The 22018-nt window shown below is 41.8% G+C and overlaps 1 protein-coding gene across 3 annotated transcripts in view; it reads right to left on the bottom strand.

The window, feature by feature from the left end:
• The window catches only part of MAD1L1 (mitotic arrest deficient 1 like 1), a 1000553-nt gene that overhangs the window by 890763 nt on the left and 87772 nt on the right, over positions 1-22018 (bottom strand). For all 3 annotated transcript variants that reach the window (XM_033963126.1, XM_033963127.1, XM_033963125.1), the window contains exon 10: positions 1917-2003. In XM_033963126.1, coding sequence (XP_033819017.1) covers positions 1917-2003 — 87 coding nt within the window. The remainder of the gene's footprint in view (positions 1-1916; positions 2004-22018) is intronic.

Here is a 22018-nt window from a genome sequence, read left to right as displayed (position 1 = left end):
TTTACTAGAAGCTACAGAGCTGTTCCGGATGTTGTAGGACCATGACAAACTTGCATCTGGGCACTATATCAGCAACTATAACTGCTACTAGCATATTTTCACCACTGCCAATGAAGTCTACCACTTATATTGCACAAAGTTATTTTGAAAAACAACAACTTGGCAAAAAGCCTACTTAAATAAAGTTTTGTGTCTTTTTATCTTCTAGCCTCAGGTGATAACAGCCAGAGACTTCTGTGATGAACCATCTACAAACACATAATAGTCCAGCATGTCTTGAACCTATTTTAGGAGCCACCCACTCTCTTCTGAATGAACCAACAGAAACCAGTTCTGATTCACAGACTATGGTACAATCCATTCTCTCTCCCTATACTCCCTGGGAACGTCCCTCATTGGGCTAGTCTCTCTTATTTGTACTCTTCTCCTCTAGTGCCAACACCAGACTACATTCCTTCTCTCTTGCTGCACCATATGTCTGGAACAGACTGCCTGAGTCAGTATGTCAAGCGCCATCCTCAGCAGTATTCAAATCCAAGCTAAAAGCCCACTTTTCTGAGGTTGCTTACTCCGTCCCCACGGTTAACCATGGGAAACCATCCTCATGTCATTCTTTAAGGAGAAAAGGAAGAATCAGAGTATGAATGGGCACAGCCACTGACCCTCAAGCCTTGCATTGACGAATGATAATGTAGACGGTACACTCGAAGTTACAGACTAATACTTTTAAAACCAATAAGAGGAAATATTTTTTCACTCAGAGAATAGTTAAGCTCTGGAACGCATTCTCAGAGGATGTGGTAAGAGAGGTTAATGTAGCTGCATTTAAAAAAGGTTTGGACAAGTTCCTGGAAGAAAAGACCACAGTCTGGTGTTGAGACAGACCTGGGGGAAGCAATACTTGCCCTGGATCGGTGGCATGGAATGATGCTATTTGGGTTTTTGCAAGGTACTTGTATCTTGGCTTGGCCTCTGCGAAGACAGGATACTGGGCCATATGGACCATTGGTCTGACCCAGTGAGTAAAGAGTGACACGGGATGATTTCCCATGGTTATGCACAGAGCTGGGGACAAATTCTGTCTCTTTGTCATTCTCTACAGTAACCCCCACTCACGTGTAAAGTACTCATGCCTGAGAAACTCTCTAACCCCCTACCTGTCCTATTTGTCTGTTTGATTAGAATAGATTGTAAGCAGTAGAGCAGTAGGGATTGGCTCATGAATGTTTTAATGTACAGCGCTGTGTATATCTGGCAGCGGTATAGAAATTATAAGTGGTAGTATCTAACTGCAGTTTTTGGTTTGTGAATTAATATCTGTTCTTATTTCTTATCTGCCCTTTATTCAGGATCCCATAATACTCCAGATCCATGTCTACTCCTGCTCTGTGCTAGTTTTGAGACTTCTCTTTACTTCAGGTATACAGAACTCCCCCGATATTCACGGGGATTCCGTTCCAGGAACCACCGCAAATGTTGAAAAACCGCAAATACGGTTTTTAGCGGGGGAGACAGGTAAGGGCAGCCGGAGAGGCAGGAGAGAGCAGCTGGAGCGCCAGCGAGTGAAGGAAATCACTCGCAGTATTCCCCGACCGCCTATTCCTGCACTAAAGTCGTGTCAAAGCAGCTCCTGATTGATGAGTCCCGACTTTAGTGCAGGAAGAGGCGGTCTGTGCATACAGCGAGTGATTTCCTTCACTCGCCGGTGCTCCAGCTGCTCTCTCCTGCCTCTCCGACTGCCGTGTCCTGCCCGGTCATTCGCAGTCGGAAAACGCAAATGACCGGGGGAGCACTGTACAGGTTCTGGCTGTTCTTTTCATCTAGCCATGAAATAATATCGGCACACAAAGGCAGGGGAAGAGGATGAAGGAAAACACAGAAATGAATGTGCTTGCTTAACTCCTGCTAGCACCTACCTGTTTGTGATACTGATGTTCTGCTCTTTCAGTGCAATTTCCCTTTGCTGTAAAGTGAGGATCTGCCTTGAAAGATCATCAGGAGTTCTATAATTTAGAAAAACAAATAATCAGGTTAAGTTTTTACAGAGCCACCAGGATGGGAGGGTAAACTAAGAATGACCAGAAAAGTTGTTACACCGTGCTGTTAGCAAACCAAAGTGCGGTTAAAATTTTTAAGAAACATTAACTGCAGTATGGGCCTCTTCTATTAAATTGCGCCAGCAGTTTTTAGCATGGGGAGCCGCGCTGAATGGCCCACGCTGCTCCCGATGCTCCTAGAGTTCCTACGAGCGTCGGGAGCAGTGCAGGCCATTCAGCGCGGCTCTGCCTGAAAAACTGCAAGCGCAGTTTAATGGAAGAGGGGGTAAAGGTCAAAAGTTTTTTCACACTCCAGCATGATTATAACATAAATCAGCAATAATTTGTCTGCCGTCTTCTCTTACTTTTACGGTCCTAAAAAAACACTTTCTTCCAACCTGACTTTATATTATTGAAATTAACACACCCTCCCTTCCCTTTTTATAAAAGTGTAGCGTGGTTTTTAGCGCCGGTGGCGGTGGTAACAGCTCTGACGCTCACAGAATTCCTATGAGCATAGGAGCTGTTATCACTGTAGCCAGCGCTAAAAACCACGCTACGCTTTTGTAAAAAGGGGGAGGGGCTTAGTGAATTACAAATAATTAGAAAAGTTCTTAAAGGGCCTTCATAAATTTTCCTTCACTCTAGGAACCAGTTCATCTAATGGACAATTGGCCTAATGGCCATTCATCTAAAGTACACAATAGCAAATGATACATTAATGGGGCATTTGTCTAAAATCAAAAACAAAAGCAGAAACATACAGCATATGTGTATTTTTTTCAATTTCCCATGAAATCTAAAGTGTTAAAGTGGGTTTTTAAGCAACTATGGAAAGAATCTGATCTTCCTGGCATCTTGGTTTGTTTGCCTAATATAATGCACAATCTGGCCTTCATAGTTCAGTAATCAATTTAAAGATATCAAAATATGAGCATGACTGACCATTACTTAGAGCAGTGGTTCCCAGCCCTGTCCTGGAGGACCACCAGACCAATTGGGTTTTCAGGCTAGCTCTAATGAATATGCATGAGAGAGATTTGCATATAATGGAAGTGACAGGCATGCAAATCTGCTCCGTGCATATTCATTAGGGCTAGCCTGAAAACCCGATTGGCCTGGTGGTCCTCCAGGACAAGGTTGTGAACCACTGACTTAAGAGTATCCAGTGTCAAAATTCAAATGTATTCAGGGTTCCTGGTACACCCAACTCAACACAGAAACACCATAACATAACATAAATTTTTATTTATATATCACATAAGCCTTGTGGTTCTACGCGGTTTTACAAAAGAGGAAAATCTGACCAGTGTCAGCGAGCTACAATAAGACTAGAGAAGGAGATAGATCTAGAGTTACAAAGGTGGTTGACAGTGTGTATTTACAAAGACCCCTATGTCTCTGAAAAAGTTTTTTGGGAATATGAATACATTTCAATACATTTCAATTACTTAAAGGTCTGATTCATATCACCTCTCTCTCTCTCTTGTTTTTTCCCGTGACATACAAATTCAAGTCTTCCAGACTCTTCTCATACATCTAATGTCACAAACCCTGAACTATTTTTGTCACCTTCCTCTGAACTGCCTCAAGTCTTTTTACATCCTTGTAATGATACAACCTGAAAACCTGGACACAATACTCCAAAATACTGAAGGGAATAGACTTAGCAGATAAAGACAGATTGTTCACCCTCTCCAAGGTAGAGAGAACGAGAGGGCACTCTCTAAAGTTGAAAGGGGATAGATTCAGTACAAATGTAAGGAAGTTCTTCTTCACCCAAAGAGTGGAAGAAAACTGGAACGCTCTTCCGGAGGCTGTTATAGGGGAAAACACCCTCCAGGGATTCAAGACAAAGATGGACAAGTTCCTGCTGAACAGGAACATACGCAAGTGAGGCCGGACTCATTTAGAGCACTGGTCTTTGACCTGGGGGCCGCCGCATGAGCGGACTGCTGGGCATGATGGACCACTGGTTTGACCCAGCAGTGGCAATTCTTATGTTCACTATCAACCTGTACAGGGGCATCAATGCCTCCTTTCATCTGCTGGTTACCTCATTCGATGCAGCCTAGCATTCTTCGGGCAATAGCCAACGCATTTGCACACTGAAGATCTCAAGGCAATGAGGCAGACACCATCAACCCAAAATCTCTCTCCTGATCCGTGCAAGTCTTTGCACTCCCCAAGTGCATCACTTTGCACTTCGCATCAAATCTTAAGTGCCAAACATTATAAGTTGTTTCTGGGAATTCTTCTGCAAAAGCTTTCATGGCTGCTGGCTCAAATTCTGGAGAAATAGTCAAACCTGCCAACACAGACATGGCTAAATGGTCTTCTTTGCAGATTTGCTTTAGAGATACTGTCATTGGAAGATAAGGCCATATTATAGGATCCGTGGTTGCAAGTGTTGCTTGGACGATTTGTACTGACTTGTCATTGCTGTTTGTGGCACTTCACTCCATGGCTGTTTTCACTCTTGCAGTGTCTGGTTGGTTCACAGCAGCAGTGTGCACTGGATAATCTGTGAACTTTTGCAGTTATTTCTCCTGTAGTCTTCCAAATTTATTTGTCACAGATATAAGGGTAGCTTCCGGCAACTAACTTCTTTTCCTTTCACATTCTACCAAACTGCAAAGCTCCATTTCTTCATTTTACAATAATCTGCAGAAAAATTATATATAATAACAACGATAACAAACACTTGCTGGTGCCTTTTATACATTAGTCACAGCTTACCATGTCATATGATTTAAATGCAAATCTTTTTATTATCAGACATGTTTGCTCAACCACTTTAAATATCAATGAACTGTTAATGTCCTTTGATCTAGGCCAGGGGTAGGCAATTCCGGTCCTTGACAGTCGGAGCCAGGTCAGGTTTTCAGGATCTCCACAATGAATATGTACGAGATGGATTTGCATGCACTGCCTCCTTGAGATGCAAATCTATCTCATGCATATTTATTGGGCATATCCTGAAAACCTGACCTGGCTCCGGCTCTCGAGGACCAGAATTGCCTACCCCTGATCTAGGCTACTGAATACTATGTTTTTCATGACATGCCATGACAGATTTTACACCTTTAAAATTAGACCATATGTTTTTTAGACAAATTAACACTTATTAGATGGAATGACATCTTGAACCAAATTGTCCATTCGTTACAATGTTATCATTACACTAACTGCCACTAGACCAATTCTACCAAACTCCTGATTTCCTAAGATTGTTTTCCCATTCTATTTAGTAAATCAGACTCAAAAGACAACAGTTTCACACAACATTGTGAATGTATCTGCCAGCACCTACTAAGAGTTGCAGAGGTGATTGCCCTGTTAGTTCACTTATCAGCTGTTGCATAGGTCCCCATCAGTCTCTCTCTCTCTTATTTGTCTTCCTCATTCTTCCCTCCCTCTTTCTTCTCTTCCTCACCCTCCCTTAATTTCCTCCTCACCTCATACCCCCAAATTATTCAGCCTCTCTTCAATCCCCCTATCTCAAGTCCTTCCATCCTATCCCCTCTATGCTTAGCAGTTTCTCTTTCATCTCCCAACCATTACCCAAGTCTAACTCGCTCAACTCCTTTCTACCCAGTAGTCTCAACCCTCCCTCCCCCTCAATCTAGTCAACAGGATTGATAAAGGGGATAGAACTCCTCTCATATGAGGAAAGACTAAAAAAATTAGGGCTCTTCAATTTGAAAAGAGAAGGCTGAGGGGCAACTTGATTGAAGTCTAAAAAATCCTGAGTGGAGTAGAACGGGTCAAAAATTACTAAGACTAGGGGGACACTCTAAGTTACAAGGAAATACTTTTAAAACCAAGAGGAGGAATTATTTTTTCACTCAGAGAATAGTTAAGATTTGGAACGCATTGCCAGAGATTGTAGTAAGAGCGGATAGCATAGCTGGTTTTAAGAAAGATTTGGACAAGTTCCTGGAGGAAAAGTCCATAGTCTGTTATTGAGAAAGACATGGGGGAAGCCACTGCTTGCCTGTATTGATAGCATGAAATGTTGCTACTGTTTGGGATTCTAGAATCTTGTTACTCTCTGGGATTCTGGAACCTTGCTATTCTTTGAGATTCTGTATGGAATGTTGCTACTCCTTGGGTTTTGGCAAGGTACTAGTGACCTGGATTGGCCACTGTGAGGATGGGCTACTGGGCTTGATGGACCATTGGTCTGACCCAGTAAGGCTATTCTTATGTTCTAAGTGAGCCAAATATAGGGCAATCAAGCTTAACCTCAGTTCCAGGGAAGATGGCCGAATCATTAATCAAGGACAGCATCAATGAGCATATAGAAAGAAATAATCTGTTGAGAACCAGCCAGCACGGTTTCTGTAAAGGAAGATCTTGCTAAACGAACCTACTGCACTTCTTTGAGGGGATAAACAAACAATTGGACAAAGGTGACCCCATAGACATCATATATCTGGTCTTCCAAAAAGCCTTCGACAAGGTACCCCACGAGCGCCTACTAAGGAAACTGTGGAACCACGGGGTGGAAGGGGACGTGCACAGATGGATCAGAAATTGGCTGGCGGACAAGAAACAGAAAGTAGGAGTAAAGGGACACTACTCTGACTGGAAAGGAGTCACCAGTGGTGTCCCGCAGGGGTCAGTGCTGGGACCACTGCTGTTCAATATATTCATAAATGACCTGGAAGTAGGGACAAAGTGCGAAGTTATAAAATTCACGGACGACACAAAACTCTCCAGTAGGGTTAGAACTGTTGAGGAATGTAAAGAACTACAAAGGGACAGAATGAATGGGCAAATAAATGGCAAATGAGCTTCAATGTAGAGAAATGCAAAGTCTTGCACATAGGGAAAGGAAACCTGATGTACAACTACACGATGGGAGGGATGGTATTGGGGGTAAGAAACCTAGAAAAGGACTTGGGGGTTTTGGTGGGCAAAACAATGAAGCCGGAGGCACAATGCGCAGCGGCCTCAAAGAAGGCTAACAGTATGTTGGGCATTATCAAAAAGGGAATCACTACCAGAACCAAAGAGGTTATCCTACCGCTATATCGGGCGATGGTGCGCCCGCATCTGGAATACTACGTTCAGTACTGGTCGCCGTACCTTAAGAAGGATATGGCGATACTTGAGAGGGTCCAGAGAAGAGCAACAAGAATGATAAAGGGCATGGAAAACCTTTCATATGCTGAAAGGTTGGAGAAGCGGAGACTTAGAGGAGACATGATAGAAACTTACAAGATCATGAAGGGTATAGAGAAGGTAGAGAGGGAGATTCTTCAGACTGGCAGGGGCAACAAGAACAAGAGGGCACTCAAAAAAATTGAAGGGAGACAGATTCAGAACAAATGCTAGGAAGTTCTTCTTCACTCAGAGGGTAGTGGATACCTGGAATGCGCTTCCAGAGGAGGTGGTAGAGCAGAGTACAATTTTGGGTTTCAAAAAGGGATTGGACGAGTTCCTGAAGGAAAAGGGGATTGAAGGGTATAATTAGAGGATAAAATGTCTTAGTAACTTACAGGTCATTGACCTGGGGGGCCACCGCGGGAGCGGACTGCTGGGCACGATGGACCTATGGTCTGACTCGGTAGAGGCGATGCTTATGTTCTTATGTAACTTCACTGATGAGGTTGGCTCTGAGGTACTGTGGAATGAGGCATTATGATATCACAATCTCAGCTCTGGAATGTTGCTCTCAATGGGGTTCCGGAATGTTGCTATTCTTTGAGATGCTGGAATGTTGCTACTCCTTGGGTTTTGGCCAGGTACTAGTGACCTGGATTGGCCACCGTGAGAACAGGCTACTGGGCTTGATGGACCACTGATCTGACCCAGTAAAGCTATTCTTATGTTCGGCCAATCGCCTTGCTGTCCAATGTGGCTGCTGTTGCCACTGTTGAAAACAACTGCTCCTCTTCAGTCACTACCACATAGCTCAGGTTTGAGCTTTGTGGCGCAGAACACCCAAGCTGTTCTTTTGCAGACTTGAGACTGTGAAAGTAACATGGGAGTTCCTGCAACACAAGCCTGCCTTAACACTTTCTGCCATTCTCATCACTACCTTACCCCACATCCCTTCAGCAGAAATAGAGCAGCTGCGTAATATTCTGCCTTTGATGAGAAATAACTTCCCTCTTTCTTCCAAGATATTCATTCCTATTTGCTTTCACATTTTAAATCATAAAATGCCCATTCTCTTTTTTCAAGCCTTTTTTCTTGACAGCAGTCACATTCCGATTTGGCTCTGCATACCTTACAATGGTATAGCAAAACATTTTGGACCGTTCTTGAATGAAAGACATCTAGTGAATTGAAAATGGAATCGTATTGCCTTTGACACTCCACGTATCACCTGTCAGAAAGAATAAAAGACCACACTCTAAGGCCATCTGCTAGACACTGGCACAAAGATAACTGCCTCAAGTACAAGGAGACTCTATTCTTACCCAACAATGAACTTTGAGCCTTAGAAGCAGTCACTACAATCCTCAAAGCACATAAGAACATAAGAATTTGCCTCCGCTGGGTCAGAGCAAGGGTCCATCGAGCCCAGCGGTCCGCTCCCGCGGCGGCCCATCAGGTCCATGACCTGTAAGTGATCTTTTGTCTAACCCTTGGATTCCTACTTCCTTATATCCTAAAAACCCTCTTCTTCCCTCTTATCTTTGCCCTTTTTGCTCCTGTGGCCTCCTTTATCTGTAGCCCTCAATCCCCTTATCTTTCAGGAATTTATCTAGTCCCTCTCTGAAACCCCTTAATGTAGTCTGTCCTATTACATCTTCCGGGAGCGCATTCCAGGTATCCACCACCCTCTGAGTGAAGAAGAATTTTCTGGCATTGGTTCTAAATTTGTCCCCTTTCAATTTTTCCAAGTGCCCTCTTGTTTTTGTAGTTCCCAGTACGCTGAAGAACCTGTCCCTCTCCACCCTCTCTATACCTTTCATAATCTTGTCACCTCTGAGTCTCCGCTTCTCCAGGGTGAAGAGCCCCAGCCTCTCTAACCTCTCAGCGTATGAAAGGTTCTCCATACCCTTAATCATTCGTGTCGCTCTCCTCTGCTATCATAGTCTAACTTATCACTTACAGGCAACAAAGTAACAAGACCGGAAACAGTGAATAAATTAATTGTATGGTCTGAGAAAATCCATATTTATTTTTTATTTATTTATTTAAGTATTTATATACCAGTAATAGGTTAAGTGGTTTACATTCAGGTCCTCAAGCATTTTTCCCTGTCTGTCCCGGTGGGCTCATAATCTATCTAATGTACCTGGGGCAATGGGGGATTAAGTGACTTTGCCCAGAATCACAAGGAGCCATGTGGGATTTGAACCCACAACCTCAGGGTGCTGAGGCTGTAGCTCCAACCTCTGCACCACACACATCACAAAAGAACAACATAAAACCCAACATGGCTATATTTCAGCTATTTTTTCAGGGTTAAAATAAAATATTGCACCTTTATAAACTTAAAACATAAGACCAGCATAAACCCGCATTCATACTGATCAGCCGGAGCCAGAAGGCTGAACAATTTTGTTCATATCTCTATAATATTTTTCTACCACCTAAATAAACCTGGTGGAGGGCAGGGATGGGTCCTCTGGAGAGACAGAGAGAGATATTAATTCTATTTGTTTTAGTGACTTATTTTTTTTTTTTTAAGAATGAATGATTGTTATGTGTGTTCTCTCTGAAACTTTTCTTTTGATACTGGTGTGCCTTTTCTTTCGGTGATTTGATTTTAGTAATTATGTTCACCGCTTAAGTCCTTAATAGGAAAAAGGTGGTATATCAAATCAATAAATAATAACGATAGTGATGTGTTTAAAATTAGGTAACAACAACAAAAAAAAGGTCCAGAGTAGTATATCTACCACAAAAGGAATACAGTGGTACCTTGGATTACGAGCATAATCCGTTCCAGGAGCATGCTCGTAATCCAAAATGCTCGTTTATCAAAGCGAGTTTCCCCATAGGAAATAATGGAAACTCCCTTTGATAGGTTCCCACCCACCCCCCATGGCCAGCAGCGCTGCTCCCCCCCCCCCCACGAGAACCGGCATTGCTCCCTCCGAAGGCCCCCCCGTGAACCAGCACCCTCCCCCCCCCGCTGCCATCGGGCATCCCCCTGCCGCGACCTGAGGTCCCCCCAACACCCACCCGAACCCTCTTCTTACTTTGCTGTAGCCTCCGCAGCGGCACCGGCACCAGCATGTCCTGTGCGTGGTGCCGGTGCCTGAAGATCTGCTTCCTGTGCTGGGCCTTGAGAGTTCACGTTCGACGTGGTAAGAGCGGATAGCGTAGCTGGTTTTAAGAAAGGTTTGGACAAGTTCCTAGAGGAAAAGTCCATAATCTGTTATTGAGAAACATGTGGGGGAAGCCACTGCTTGCCCTGGATCAGTAGCATGGAATGTTGCTACTCCCTTGGGTTTGGGCCAGGTACTAGTGACCTGAATTGGCCACCGTGAGAACAGGCTACTGGGCTTGATGGACCATTGGTCTGACCCAGTAAAGTTACTCTTATGTTCTTAAGTGTGTATGGTAGGGAATGGAGAGTGGATGTGAAAGAGTTAATCAGCATGTGAGGCACTGCCGTGTGATAATGGGTTACCAATGGGGGCCCTTGCCACCTACAAAATAGGAGCTTAAACACTAAGGTGGTTTGTTTGTTTGTTTTTTTATGGCAGTACACGAATGGCAAAATTAATTTAGAACACGGGAAAGTCAGCCATTTTCCAGCCATGGCAAAAATGGCCTCAGTGCATGGGAAAAACTCCCATAAGGGACGCGCTAAGGCCACTTTTGTCGCAGTTTAGTAAAAAGGCCCCTTTGTGTACTATAAGATCAATAGAATGAGCCAAACAACTGTCATCCCCTTAATAAAATGAAAAAAAATAAAGAAATGAAGACAAATGGAAGAGTGTCAAAATGCTTCTAGCTTATCAGAATCAGATCCCATCTGCAGATACCAGCAACTTAAACTATTATCCTTACAGAAGATTGAAACCATTTGCCTTAGAGAGTTTTAATCCAGTTGATAGATTCCAGGACAATTATTACGCATTCGATTCAGATAAATTTGCATGTTCTGCCTCCATTATATGGAAATTTTTCCTATGAACGTTCATGCTATATAGTGTGAAAATCAGGCTGGCTGGGTGTGTCCCGAGGACAAGGCTGGGAAGTGGGAACCACTGCTCCTGGACAAAGTCCCATTTTCCTAGTAAACTGGGAAAACAAGAAACTGCAAATGCAATGAAAAACAGCTTTTGCCCAAAAGTACAGTTCAACCCTGTAAAGATTTGAGACATTACAATGCAAACCTAAGGGCTCCGTTTACTAAGGTGCGCTAGCGTTTTTAGCGCACGCAAGAAATTACTGCGCGCATTAAGGTCTAGTACACACAAGGGGAGGGTGGAGTTGGGGAGTAATTTTACAAGATATGTTATAATATGGTATATCAAATTGACACAGCTCTTAGATCAATCTAAAATATTGTGAATACCTAATCATAAATATAATATTTAGTGAAATGCTCAGACCCTACACCCCGTGATCCAGTGAAACGGGACGGGAACATCAGCTCAGTTTCATAGAAAGAAAGAACGAAAAGAAAATTAGCATTAAAGAGAAGAAATCAATTGAGTAGTTTTAAAGCTGTCTGGGGTTCAAGATAATCAACAACTCCGCCATTTTCAGATAAGTGAAAGAAGAAGTACACAGAATAACGTTTTTGTAGATCTTTATGTTAGCAGTATCTACTAGAATCTTTCTGATATGGTTGGTTATGGGGATGGTGAAAGCTATGATGGTCCCCTTTTGAACCCCAGTTCGGTGTTTTCACTGGATCACGGGGTGTAGGGACTGAGCATTTCACTAAATATTATATTTATGATTAGGTATTCACAATATTTTAGATTGATCTAAGAGCTGTGACAATTTGATATTCAAATAGATATATATCACAGAGGAATAATATTATCTCCCTATCAATATTCACATAATATGGTATATAACATGTGTATATTCTATTTTAATTGAAAATGTGATGAAGGGTGGATGGGTGGGTGGGGTTACTACACTATTAGATTTGATGTGTTAGATATTATAGTGCTATATTGGAATTACTTGTATGATGTATTTTTGTGCACTTGTCGTTTTGATTTGAAAATGAATAAAGAATTTTTTTAAAAAAAGGTTATTTCGCGCGTTAAAGCCCTAACGAGGCTTAGTAAAAGGAGCCCTAAGATAAAGAAGATACAGGTTAATTTAAATATGACAATTTAATAATAATAAAAATTAATCATAGAATGTTCTCAAATGAAGCGAATGTTTGAAATGCTACAGGGGAGTATCTTTTAGGCTTAAAGTTTTATAAGTTCTTTTAGCAAAGAGCTGAAAACTATGGGGTCCTTTCATTACATGCTAACCCCCGCGGCCGGCTAAAAAACCAACGCCTGCTCAATGCAGGCGCTAGCAGATAGCGCAGCAGGCGGTTTAACACGCGTTAAACCCTGACCGCAGCTTGATAAAAGGACCCCTATGTCTCCACATTCAGCTGCAGAGTTTTATTTCTCCCATATAATAATTCCATGAAAGGATATTTTTATCCTCTGCATGGCCATATGAAAAGGTTTTTTTTCATGGTTTGCCTCACAACCTTATGATCAGCTCTTACATATTTTCCAAGCTTAGTTCATTTGCCATTCACAGCCTGCTGGCCATTTGGGGGTTTTTGTTGTTTTTTAAATAAACAGCAAAAGTGAGCACTGACAATCTGTGCTCCCCACCATCTGCTTCAAACCTCTCACTAAGCTCTTTTTTTTTTTATCACTCAACTGTCTGTAAGCCTCCAACTTGGCTTAATAATTTCCAGGAAAATAAATTACACGTGTCCCCAGACACGTGTAAATAAAACTGAAGAAATTTCTGATTTACGGTGGTTGCCTTCAAATTCTTCTCCTTAGCTCAAAGAGGATTAAAAGAACTTCAAAGACACCCAAGCGCCAATTAAGCTAGTGTGACCATCCCAGGGACGCTAAAATATTCTTCTGATTAGCAAGATGTGTTCTTTGAACTGTTTCTCTAAAACTAACTTAAATAAAATTCTGCAGCTCTCCTTTCTTGTACTGCTTTTTATGGGGAAAATTACAGCTGATGGTGGTCAGCATTCCTTTACACGCTGACCTGCCACTGCTAAAAGTATCATCAGATAGTCAATATCAGGCCACGTCTGGATACCAGCTTTAAATAGAATGGAGGAGTAGCATAATACTTAATGCAATGGACTTTGGTCCTAGGGAACTGGGTTCAATTTCCATTGTAGCTTCTTGTAACCCTGGGCAAGTCCATTGTCCCAGGTGGAAAAAACAGATTGTGAGCACCTAGGACAGAGAAAGTACAGTGGAACCTTGGTTTACGAGCATAATTCGTTCCAGAAGCATTCTCGTATATCAAAGCGAGTTTCCCCATAGGAAGTAAGGGAAACTCGTTAGATACGTTCCACCTCCACCTGCCCCTCCTCCCTCGAGGCTACCAGCGCTGCTCCATCAACCCTCCCCCCCCGCTCAAACCAGCATCACACACCCCACCTGCGAACTTCCCCCCCCTGAGAATCACACAGCACCCCGTGCTGGAAGCAGCATCCACCCGCCCACCCTCCCTAACAAGCTCCTTACCTAACAAGCTGCTTGCCGGTGCCAGTTAAGAAAAGAACCCACCTCTTGCCTGGGCTGGGCCTTAAGCATCTGTGCATGCTCAAGGCCTTCTGGCTCTCATTCTCTCCAACATCTCTGAGATCTTGAGCATGTGCAGATGCTCAAGGCCCAGCCCAGGCAAGAGGCAGGATCTTTCCTTAACTGGCACGGCATGCAGCAGATGGGGTAAGGAGCTTGTTTGAGAGGGAGGGCAGATACTGCTTCTAGCACGGGGGTGCAGTGTGGTTCTCGGGGGGGGGGGAAGTTCGCGGGTGGATTGTGTGATGCCGGTTTGAGCGGGGGAGGGGGGGCAGCGCTGGTAGCCTCGGGGGAGGGGGGAGGAGGAGGTGGAACGTATCAAACGAGTTTCCCTTACTTCCTATGGGGAAACTCGCTTTGATATACGAGCATGGGAGGGCGGATGGGCGGATGCTGCTTCTAGCACGGGGGTGCGATGCAGTTCTCGGGGGGGGCGTTCGCAGGTGGGGGGTGCAATGCTGGCTAGAGCGGGGGGGTGCTCATTTATCGGGACATGCTCGTTTTGCAAGTTAAGGTCTACGGGAGTGTTTTGCTCATCTTGCAAAACACTTGCAAACCGCGTTACTCGCAAACCGAGTTTCCACTGTACCTGCATCTAATGTGTTCAGCACTGCACACGTCTTGTAGCACTAAAGAAATGATTTGTACTAGTAACAGTAGTAGTAAAAATTCTGGGATGTGCAGACAGATGGATAAAGATAGGATTACTATTTATCCGCTCCAATTTGCCCACTTAAAACTTACCAGGTTATACTGGTAAGTGCCAACTCTACCTCGAATCTGTTCCTGAACTGCCCCCACGATAGCTGGTTTTGGCTTTTAACAATTAGAGAGGATATTCAGCAGCACTATTACAGAGACAAAGTGTTCATCCCTGGAGTACATCTTGCTCTAGTGAACCAATAAAGCCAAAATATTTCATAAGCTCAGATTTCCCACATATATCTTTCTATCTATCTATCTATATATATATATATATACACACACACACATATATATCTCTAGCTATATACGATACTCAGGACCTCTATGATAGACCCAAGTCTTATTTTCTGTCACCAAACGATGAAAAAGTTCACTTGAGCTTCACGGAGCATCTCCGACAGCACTAGAGCCTCGTGACCTTCTCACAAGACATTAATCTTGGACATGCCCAACTTTTCAAGATTTTCCAAACTGTATATACTGTATATATGTACTGTATATACTGTATTACATTACATTATATGGAAATTTACATATATATATATATATATATATATACACACACATATATATATATGTGTGTGTGTGTGGGTGTGTATATATATATGTAAATTTCCATATAATGTAATGTAATACAGTATATACAGTACATATATACAGTATATAGTGATTTTTATTCCGCTATTACCTATATATTTGGAAAACATTACCTATATACATTTGGAAAACATTACACATGAGAGATAATTTACAAAAGATTCCTGGACAGAACTTTAGCCTTCCAGGCAGGTAAACTGAACGACTGGCTGGGTATCATTATCGTGCTCTCCTCATCCTATCAAGGTTTTAGAAAATTAGTAAAACCGAAACTGTTAAACGGATTTGTTACCTAAGAATTTGTTGTTCATTATACTGTATACTGAATTCATAGCTATGTCGCTGACTGTCCAGCTCTTCTTATTTGTACTTGCTTTCGGTGTACTTGTGTTCATTGTTTCTATTTTGTAACTTATCGCTGACTGTCCAGCTCCTCTTATTGTAAACCGCCTCGAACTACCATGGCTTTGGCGGTATATAAGAAATAAAATTATTATTATTATTATTATTATTATATTTTGGGGACAATTTTTTTTTTCTGTTACATCGACAAAGGGTGTTCAATAATTTATCTACCTGAGTATGAAAGAAAATAGCAAGCATGGGTGTCTCAAGGTTACTCATGCAGAGTTCTGATTCAGTGCAAGTCCAACATTCCAAGAGACAGGATGTCAGGAGAGTCCTCGTGAGAATCAAGTAAGAAACTGCTAGATTTGGAGCACTGTTCAGTGACTGGCCACCATGAGAACAGACTACTGGGCTTGATGGATCATTGGTCTGACCCAGTAAGGCTATTCTTATGTTCTTAAGTAAGAAAGGAATAAGCCAAAAAAGATCCATGAACGCATGACTGCAGTTTATGGTGAGTCTGCCTCATCATCCTACAAAGTAAAATTTTGGAGCAAGTAGTTTAAGTGGAATAGAAAGTCCATTGAAAATTATCCTCTCACTCACTTTCACAGAAATATGCAAGAAAATCAAGGATTTAATTTTGTCAGCCAGACGAATTAAGGTTTCCCAAATAGCTGAAGAAATGGGCATCTCAGTAGGTACAGTTTGGAAAATAATTCTTGAAAAGTTGGGCATGTCCAAGGTTAATGCACAATGGGTTCCAAGAATGTCTTGTAAGAAGGCCACGAGGCTCTAGTGCTGTCGGAGATGCTCCGTGAAGACCAAGTGAATTTTTTCATCGTTTGGTGACGGGAAATAAGACTTGGGTCTATCATTGAGATCCCGAGTCCAAAATGGAGTCAATGCAGTAGAAGCACATGTCATTCCTTATGCCAAAAAAGCTCAAAACAGAAAAACCTGCAGGCAAAGTCATGGGATGAAGGACATTTGCTTCTGGAGTTCATACCACACAAGACAACCATAACCGGGGAGAGTTATGCTAACAAAATGATCACTTTGTGGGAGTCAATCAAGGAGAAAAGACAAGGAAAACTTGCAGCAGGCATGCTGCTTCTTTATAACAATCTGCCAGTTCACTCACATGTTATGACAATCACAAAATGACATCCAAGAATATGGGTTGCAGCAGCTGAACTGTCTACCCTACAGTCCTGACCTGGCTCCCTCGGATTATTTCCTGTTCTGAGTTTTGAAGAAATCTTTCCATTGACAATAGTTTTCAAGTGATGAAGACGTCGAGGAAGCTGTAACCGTCCTAGTTTGAAGGCCAGAATTTTTTTCAAAGGGGTTAAAGTCATTGCAGGAAAAGTGGATGAAGTATCTGGAGCTATCAGAGGACTATATTGAAAAATAAAAATTTTTTGGAAACTCTTTTCCTTCCTCCTGCTGGAAGCACCCCTCTCCCCAGCAAGACATCTCCCGGCATGAGGGATGCACAGTCCCTCCTGCCAGAACTCCCCCCAACCAGACCCCACCAGTACCTTTTATAGTTGGCCGGCTGGAGGGATGCTTATTCCCTCCAGCCGGCAGGCCTGCCTCCACTGAATGGCAGGTCTTCCCCTTCTCAGTGCATCATGGGATATACTGGGAAGGGCCCTAAGGCCTTTATTGGCCTAGTTGCTTACGGGCCCTCCTATAGAAGGGGGCTTAGGCACCTGGGCCAACCGGAATCTTAGGCCTCTCTCCCAGTACATTCTGGGATGCACTGGGAGTGGCCTAAGATTCCGGATTGGTCAGATCCCTTAGGCCACCCCCATGGGAGAGATTCCAGTTGGCCCAGGCGCCTAAGGCCCCTCCTATGGACCTTAGGCCCCTCCCCGGTGCATCTCATTCAGAATAGATCGGCAGTGAGGAGGCTAAGAAAGAATTTCAGTGCCACTGCTGATGAATCGGTGAGTCTGGGGCTTTTTTTTTTTTTGGGGGGGGGGAAACGAATCAATTCAAATAAATTCACAGGAATCGGGGGAGCTCTAGTACACACCATATGGAGAACAGGGTTCTACTCCAACCCAAAAAAATCCTTTATCTACAAGGTAACAACAGAACCAAATTTTGCCACCAAATCTCCGCTTGTTTTCCAATAGAAGCCAAATAAATGTTTAGAGAGCGTCAGTTTGCTATTCAGTTTTTGGGGGCACGGTACCACTCTGGCTTTCAGACTATCCATAATGATTATACATAGCATTGCATCTGCATACATTGGCTCGGTTCTTAAACCTACATATGGCAAATACAGTTCATTCACATTCAATGTGGCTATTCTGAAACTCTAATTTGGGAAAACCTGCTCCAGACCACATTTCTTGTCATGAGGTATATTATTTTTCAAATTTCACATATCTGGATTCCAATGTATTCAAAATAAGAAATGTAAAATAAATCTAACAGGTAATGGCACTCTAAGGGAAAGTTTCAACATGATAGAAAATGAGGAATTTATGTTTTTTGGTCTAGAAACAGACCTAGTCAAGTCTAGAAACACCTTTGAAAGGCTGAATGCAACGTCTGGCCTGAATAAAAAATCTGCCCCAATCTAACCTGCTCTTCAAGTGCCTAAAATGCCCATTTTTAAATGTGGCTTTTTAGCAGAAAGGGCCTTTTAAGCACATTTAAATTTTTAAATATGCAAACAGGAATAATATAGTTTTAACCTCCTCTCTTTCTGACAGGCACACAGAGCTACTCAGCTACCCTACACAAAAGCACAGCCTTCAGAGCCACAGAAAGCAATTACTGCTTTCTTGTACCTCCGCCAAAGGTTTATATGGCTAGGATTAAGATAAGAAGCCAGACTGCAGTCAGAAATACTCTGACACTATTTTAAGCTTACGTCTTTCATAAAATTTCCAATCATTTACAAAGCCTCGAGAGCTGTAGAGATGCTATTAAAGATTCACAAAGTAACTAGCCTTATATCCAGGGAAAACATTCTCTGCTATGTGCACAAAAAGGGTTAGGAATAAATCCCTCTTCACCCTGTCCACCTAGATCATTGTACCTTGAGATTTACTTTCTTCACTGCCCATAGTTTGCAACCTCATCTTCTGTTAACAAAGCACACATCTATGTCTCCATGGACAAGCAGAATATAATCAGCCACATATAAGTGACATCATCATGATGGTGATGCCAATTCAGTTCTGAGCTTTCAAAGCCAAGAAAAGCCTAAGAAGCATTTTGGGCTTCTGCAAGTACTCCCACCTGTATGCTATCTGGTTCCCTCTCCCCTCTCCTAGTTTTATCCATTTTGCTAAGTAGGGTAGATTTGCTCTTTACCTTTAAAATACAGGACTGATGGCAGCACTCCAGCCTAGAAACATGATGGCAGATAAATGCCAAATGGATCATCCAGTCTGCCTATCCGCAACATCCACTATTTTCTCCTTTCCCTAAGAGATCCCACGTGCCTGTCCCATGCTTTCTTGAATTCAAACACAGTCTTTGTCTCCACCACCTCTATCAGGAGACAATTCCACACATCTACCACCCTTTCTGTAAAAAAGTAGTTCCTTAGATTACTACCCCTGTGCATCCTATGCCTTCTCATTCTGGAGCTTCCTTTCAAATGAAAGAGACTCGCCTCAGGTGCAGTTATTTAAATTTAAATGCCTGTATCAAATCTACCCTCTCCCACCTTTCCTCCAAAGTATCCAATTTAAGTCTGTCCCCATACACCTTATGACAAAGACCATCGACCATTTTAGTAGCCTTCCTCTGGACTGACTCCATCCTATTTATTCTCACAATATTCCCATATATATGAAAAAGTGTATATCACCTATTTGTGTGTATAGGAAGAGGCCTCAATAACGGAGCCCACGCGCAGTCGTATTCACAGACTGAGATGTTCGGCGTGGTTGTGCTGCTCCCCGACTCCAATCATTGGCCTTCTTCCTATTTTTGTGCGTGTATTCTATCCATAATTACTCAATGATAAATATACTAAAAGTAGGTATTCTTATTCATATCATCTAAATAAATATCTTTTTAAACTTTTTTGTCGCTTTTCTGATGCTAATATCTTTTTTTCTTTTTACAATATATCTACACTCTTTCATCTAGTTTCATTCAATAGAGACTGAACTGACAAAAATTTCAGACAAATCTGGTTTAGCTGTCGTTAATCACTTTGGTAATGGAAAAAGTACTTAGCTTTTAACAGTGCTTGTTAGTTTGTTACACAAAATGGCTTGGTACGTGTAAAGATGGCCCTGAAGCAGTGGACATAAGTTGAGCTCCACGAAACGCTGGCCACGTTGGTATCTTTCTGATACACAAGCACTGTTAAAAGCTAAGTACTTTTTCCATTACCAAAGTGTTTAACGACAGCTAAACCAGATTTGTCTGAAATTTTTGTCAGTTCAGTCTCTATTGAATGAAACTAGATGAAAGAGTGTAGATATATTGTAAAAAGAAAAAAAGATATTAGCATCAGAAAAGCGACAAAAAAGTTAAAAAAGATATTTATTTAGATGATATGAATAAGAATACCTACTTTTAGTATATTTATCATTGAGTAATTATGGATAGAATACACGCACAAAAATAGGAAGAAGGCCAATGATTGGAGTCGGGGAGCAGCACAACCACGCCGAACATCTCAGTCTGTGAATACGACTGCGCGTGGGCTCCGTTACTGAGGCCTCTTCCTATACACACAAATAGGTGATATACACTTTTTCATATATATGGGAATATTGTGAGAATTAATATTTTGTGATATTTTTCCCATTAGGGGACTATACCTTAGTGTAGTATCCATCCTATTTATATCGTTTTGAAGGTGTGATCTCTAGAATTGTACACAATATTCTAAATAAGGTCTCACCAGTCTTATACAGGAATATCAATACCTTCTTTTTCCTTCTGGCCATTCCTCTCCCTATTCACCCTAGCATTCTTCTAGCTTTCACTGTCGCCTTTTCAATCTGTTTTGCCTGAACTATCACTTTGTTTGCTCTCTTCTTTCAGGTCCCCTCTTGTGCCATCTCTCTCTCTCTGTAGAAGATGTAACTGGACAATCACCTCACAGAATGCCTCACAAAATGATCCGAATCAAAAACAACCCGAAAAAATAGGGAGCTAACAAAACTATGAAAAAACGAGTCTCCCTAGCCCCAAGGAGGAAAACTGTGTACAGGGGAGGATCCAGCAAGAAACCCTGAGAACAAGAATTTTATTAAAATCATCCTCCTCGGAATTGATCTTTACTTATGTAGATGACATCTTTATCTTACTTGAAGTTGAGCCCTCATTAACTAATTTAACAGCAGATATTAATTCTTGTATTTCACGAATTCAAGATTGGGTTTCTTCCGTATGTATGAAACTAAACACCACCAAGACAAAATTTTTATAGTTTGGTTCCAAATTAGACAGATTGCCATCTTTTCTGCGGTTAAATTCTGGTGATACTTTGAAGATTGGATTCTCATCCAGAATCCTGGGGTTTGTTTTGGATTCTACTCTTTCTTTGTCCAATCAGATTAATAATATAATGAAAAAATGTTTCTTTAGTCTTTGGATGTTGAGAAGGGTTCGCCATTTTTTCCATCAGCAACATTTTGCTGTTTTGGTTCAGGCTATTATACTGACTCATTTGGATTACATAAATTCTATTTATATCTAATCTAATCTTTGGTTTAAATACCAGGTCATCTCTCAGTGGAGTTCGACTCGGTTCACATATAATTAAGACTAGAGTACATAGCAGAAAACATAGGAGAAGGAAGAACTAATTAAAAACTAAAGTACATATGAAAAGCATAAGAAAAATAACTATAATATTATCAGTTTAAGCAAGTGTAACATGAAGAGGCTGCAACTTATTCAAAACTTGGCGGCCAAATTAATATTTGGCAAGAGTAAATATGATCATGTTACTCCTTTGTTGAAAGCCTTGCATTGCCTTCCGGTCTATTGGAGAGTCCAATTCAAATGTGCCAGTATTATATTTAAAATCCTATATGGAATTTTTTCTCCACTGATTATTTTTTCATTTAACTCCCAACAGCCTTTATCCTCTAGGGCAGGGATGTCAAAGTCGGTCCTTGAGGGCTGCAATCCACTCGGGTTTTTTGGATTTCCCTAATGAATATGCATGAGATCTATTTGCATGCACTGCTTTCATTGTATGCTAATAGATCTCATGCATTTTCATTGGGGAAATCCTGAAAACCTGGCTGGATTGAGGCCCTCAAGGATTGACTTTAGACACCTGTGCTCTAGGGGAATTCACAAATTTAAATTAGCCTTCCCTTCTATTAGGAGAATCAAAGCTTTAGGTAGGATCTATCATTCTTTGGCATTTTCCCTTTTAAAAATTTGAATGATCTTCCTACAGAAATTAGACTTCTCCCTTCTCTGATAATCTTTTGGAAAACTTTAAAGACTTACCTATTTCAGAAATTTTTAACTGACAAATAAGGGATTGCAATTGACTTCCTTGTCCAATTATTCGTTTTCCTTGTCCTTTTAGTTAACTTTTTGTGAACCAGGTCAAGTCCCATAGTCGGGATGACTCGGTATAATAGACTAAGGTTT

Source organism: Geotrypetes seraphini, chromosome 11 (assembly GCF_902459505.1).
Source record: "Geotrypetes seraphini chromosome 11, aGeoSer1.1, whole genome shotgun sequence".
Classification (NCBI taxonomy): domain Eukaryota; kingdom Metazoa; phylum Chordata; class Amphibia; order Gymnophiona; family Dermophiidae; genus Geotrypetes; species Geotrypetes seraphini.
Note: the sequence above shows the minus strand (reverse complement) of the source record. Positions and strands in the feature narration are given on the sequence as shown.